Consider the following 4502-nt stretch of genomic DNA (forward strand, 5'->3'; position numbering starts at 1 on the left):
TATATATAAAGAAAGCTCTAGAATCAATGAGTTATCAAAGATTGGCTTCTTTTCGTTCCTTCATTTCTACCATTAAATAACAAAGAATTATACTGTCTTTAGAACAGAACAGATACGGCTATTCCACAGCCACGAAATAAGTCCTGTGTTTTCTCCATGAAACGCACGACGTTTTCCCGTCTTACTTTCAATAAGCGTTTCAGAGAACGGAGCTCCTTTTACTGAGTCCGCTTGCGAGGCACAGCCCGAAGTACATCATCCACACGAAGAATCATTTCTGCCGCCTCTGCAGCGTAGCCCAGGACGGAGCTCTTAACCTTAAATGACTCTGTGATGCGCAGTTCCTTCACGTCAGCCACGTCACCCTTCACGACGTCTATGCCGTAAGTGCTGTGACCCTGGTAGTGCTCTGCCTGCAGCCGTGTTACCAGATCATTACTGTCTAGGCCTGCATTGTCGGCAATGATAGCTGGAAGCATGCGAAGAGCGTTGGCAAAGGCGATCATAGCGAGCTGCTTTTTACCTGGGGTTGTTTTGGCCTTTTCATCTACAGCACGCGCCATCACAAACTCGGAACACCCGGCACCCAGCACTGTCCGTGTCTCGTTGATAGTCTGAGAGATAACACAGAGCGCATCGTGAATAGACCGTTCTGCCTCATCCAGGATGTGCTGTGACGTACCGCGGACCACAATCGTACATGCCTCACCCTTAGGAAGTCCAGAGAATCGGATAACAGTGCTTTCACCAATCATGATTTCGTCAATCTTCTCGGCGAAGCCATACTTGACCTTTTCCGTTTCATCGAACTGGGAAATCACGTCAGCACCAAGTGCCTTGGCGAGTCTCTCAATACCCTCAAAGTCTGCATGTTCAATTGCCATAATGCCGTGCTGGGCGAAAATTTCCTCAGGGTAGTTGTAGATCAGCTGGCGGTTGATAAAGCAGTGTATATCATGCTTGATAATCTTCATGCATTTATTCTTCATCTTTTCCTTTTCCGAGGCCTCAACCTCAGCAAGTTGCGCCACACTATCAACGCGAACTTTGGCTCCAAAAATTTTGATTTTGTCGGTGTCCATGGGGGTATTGGCAACCAAAATCTTCGCATTTTCAAGGCAACGAGGCTGGCCAGTACCAATCTTCTTATCAAGTAAGAAACCAGGCTCAAGGTAGCTGTCGCGAAGTGTACCACCAAGCTTTTTCATGATGTTAATCATCTCAAGGTTCCCGCTTCCCTTCAAGCGCAAAACAGCATCAACGCACAGTTTAGCAAAGTGCTCTTTTTCCACCGTGATAATTTTGGAACTCAGAGTAGTTTTCGCAATGCACAACAAATCATCGTAAAAGAGCTTTTCGTCGTTGCCATGATCCTCAGAAGAGGCAACAAGAGCTTCGCGGGCCACCTGGGCTGCGAGGCGGTAACCTTCAATTATCGTTTGTGGGTGAATCGACTGATCAAGGAGTTTCTCAGCATTGCGGAGGAGCTCCCCAGCAAGCACCGTCACACTTGTAGTTCCGTCACCAACCTCATCGTCCTGAGTTCTGCTCATGTCTATGAGAATTTTCCCAGCCGGATTGTCCATAAAAAGAGACTTGAGGATGGTGGCACCGTCATTTGTCACACGCGTACTCTGAGCACGATCCATGCCCTGCAGAATTTTATCCATTCCCTTGGGGCCTAGCGTCGTTTTCACCATATCTGCAACGGAGACAGCACCCATAATGTTCATGAGACGCGCGCGCTCACCCTTCTCCTCCGATGCCCCATCACGAAGCACTTGCTGAGCCTGATTAGCAAACAACATTGTTACCTTTTTATTTTTGTCGGATTTTCTTTTAACGCAAGCAAGAAGAAATAATAGCATAAAGAAATAAGCAATATCACTAGCAATTTATATTATTGATTTTTTTTGCTATTTCCTGTTTGTATCCACCAACATCAGGTTCAAGTCGACAAACAGGAATTTCACTTTGGTTTGCCTCGGCTCTCGGGCTTCTGGGCTTGTTTCCCTCGTCATACGAGACAATATAACCAAATTCCTCAGAACGCACATAGAATGATACATGTTTCTTCAAGAAGACATGTAAGTATCAAAGATTTCCTTGGACAACATCCATTGATGCATGGTTCAAGTCGCAAATCCTCGTCTTCATTTTATTCAACATGCACAATTACATGCGCACGACGTGTTCCAGCATTAGCAAGCAAAATATTCTTCATGCAATGTTTTACTGAACGACGCACATTGCTGTGGTCTACTAGAGAGTGGGTAGACAACCGTATCGCACAATATGTTGATTCCCGAGGCGCTGTTGAGTGACTCCACGCGCAAAAACTATCCACCGTAGTAACACCTGAAACCTCTTTAATAGCAGAGACAGATTTCTGAAAGAAATCATCCGAATTATACGGCTGACTTGAGAGAAGTAGCACCCTCCCTGTCTCCTCTAATAGTGGGAAAGCTGATATGGCAATAAAAGCAGAGCTCAAAACGCTGCATATAGGATCGGCAACTCTCATACCAGTAAATGCTATAAGTATACTGGATATCATGACACTTACGCTTCCTAATAAGTCTGCCAAAATATGTAGATAAACCCCTCGCAAATTGTGATCCACGAGACCGGCACACTCGCCATGCGAATGAGAATGACCATGACCTTCATGAAAAAACACAATACCCACAACATTTACTAGCAATCCCACAACAGACACGTGTATCAAGTAAGCGGCCTCAATTGCTGGAGGACTAATAATTCGTTCAACGGACTCAACAATAACGTACAACGCGATATATAGCAACAAAACTCCATTTATAAATCCTCCCAAAACTTCATAGCGCGCATAACCGAATGGATGTGTCTTGGCATCACAAGGTAATGATGCAGCAAACGCCGCACACAAACCGATGGCAATAGATGTGGAGTCAAGCATCATATGAAAGGAATCCGAAATCAAGCCAAGGGAATTGGCGGAAATACCATAGAGAAGCTCCAGAATCATCACAGCTCCTGTAAGGAGAAGAAAGCTTGCCAGTTTTCTCTCACGCTCATTTGAAATCACATAGTTGAATGCATTACGAAAAAATGCTGAGTATCCATTCCGAGGTGGCGTGAAGAGCAAATATGGCTCCGTGGACGGCAATCGAAGATCCCGCTTCACCGAACTGAGGGAACAGAGCAAAATAAAGCTCCCGCTTAACGTAACAAGAAAACTCTTCCCATGAAGTTCCCAGGAATAAAAGCCCAAGACGCTAAACCCAATAAAAAATATTGCCCCCCCTATTATACCAGCAGGTGAAACCGTAGCCCCAAAACAAGAGTCATAAAGCGATTTCCCACAACCTGTCATTAAAGAAATTAGTGGGAAAAGTATCCATGGGTAGGGCGAAGCTGAGCTTGTTACATAAGAAGAACATCCCCACCCACAAACAGCCAGCTCCACAGACACGATGACTTGTTCAAGAAACCTACCCCAATGAGCTTGTTCTGATGGGCGTACAGTCTCAGAGAAGCTAACCGCCAACAAGGAGGCAAGAAGCCCAACAATGGCAAAAAGGGCACGGAAATAGTCGCCATTGGCCTCCATTACAGAGCTCCACCACAAGAGAAGTACACTGAGAAAGGAAAGTGCGCCGACCCCCGCCTTCCGCCACAAATTTCCCTCGCGAAAAGACTCTATTTCGAGAATAAACGCACACCAAAGCAAAATACTGCGTAGAGAGCCAATATGCTTTACAGCATACAGTAACGCACAAGAAAAGGATGCTCTCAACGTGCCCCTGAAAACAACCCCAATAACGTGCCAGAAGCCCCACCGATGGGTATCTTTTGTGTTTTCACGGATACGCAAAAGCAGAAACAGTGCTTCTCCCAAGGCGACAAAGCATCCAATCCACAATAGATGAGCTGACGTATTTGCAATGACAAATTCCTGACCAATTAATGAACTCGCCCAGCCACCAGCAATAACCGCGGACACGATGGATCGCTTCATTTTTTTTTCTGCTCGTATTAATCAGGAACGAGGCGGCAAGTGGAAGAAAAAAAAAATGGCCCACACTTTACCCTTCCTTTAAAAACCAGAAGTAACGAAGAATAATAGAGAAAATGTATACTGTAGTTTAATCAAATTCGCCCCGACTAACCGTATAACTATCGCACTTCAAGCAATCCCCAAATGAATATTATCACCGGGCAAATTATTCTCAATAAACAAACACAGGTGCCAACGAAAAGGAGGGGCCGAAGGCGGCTTTTTAAGTCACCTCCTGCGCGGCACGGCTGGGCCATTAAAACCCACGTTTGGTGCCAGCCGTTGGTGAAGAAAAGGCGGAAAAGTAAAATTGTTTCACGAAAAAAAAAATAACAAAGCCCAACCATTCGTTTCGAAAGCCACCGAAAGAAAAAAAAAAAAACAAAGCAGGGCAATTGCAAACAAAAGGCAGAACACGCCCCAGAAGACGCCAAACAGACAGAACACGGCCACCGCCACCGCA

General features: G+C 45.4%; 2 protein-coding genes across 2 annotated transcripts; both read right to left on the minus strand.

Moving 5' to 3' along the window:
- Positions 1-218: 218 nt before the first annotated feature.
- Positions 219-1808, minus strand: DQ04_11961000 (putative chaperonin containing t-complex protein; the record flags this gene model as incomplete). The annotated part of the gene is made up of 1 exon (XM_009316650.1): positions 219-1808. The coding sequence occupies one exon, from the start codon at positions 1806-1808 to the stop codon at positions 219-221; it is 1590 nt and encodes a 529-aa protein (XP_009314925.1).
- Positions 1809-2158: 350 nt separating this feature from the next.
- DQ04_11961010 (cation transporter protein) lies at positions 2159-3592 on the minus strand (the record flags this gene model as incomplete). Its single annotated transcript, XM_009316651.1, has 1 exon — positions 2159-3592. One exon carries the CDS (start codon positions 3590-3592, stop codon positions 2159-2161), a length of 1434 nt encoding a protein of 477 aa, XP_009314926.1.
- Between the last annotated feature and the right edge of the window lie 910 nt (positions 3593-4502).

The sequence above is a fragment of the Trypanosoma grayi genome (assembly GCF_000691245.1).
Source record: "Trypanosoma grayi strain ANR4 Tgr_1196_V1, whole genome shotgun sequence".
Taxonomy (NCBI): Eukaryota; Euglenozoa; class Kinetoplastea; order Trypanosomatida; family Trypanosomatidae; genus Trypanosoma; species Trypanosoma grayi.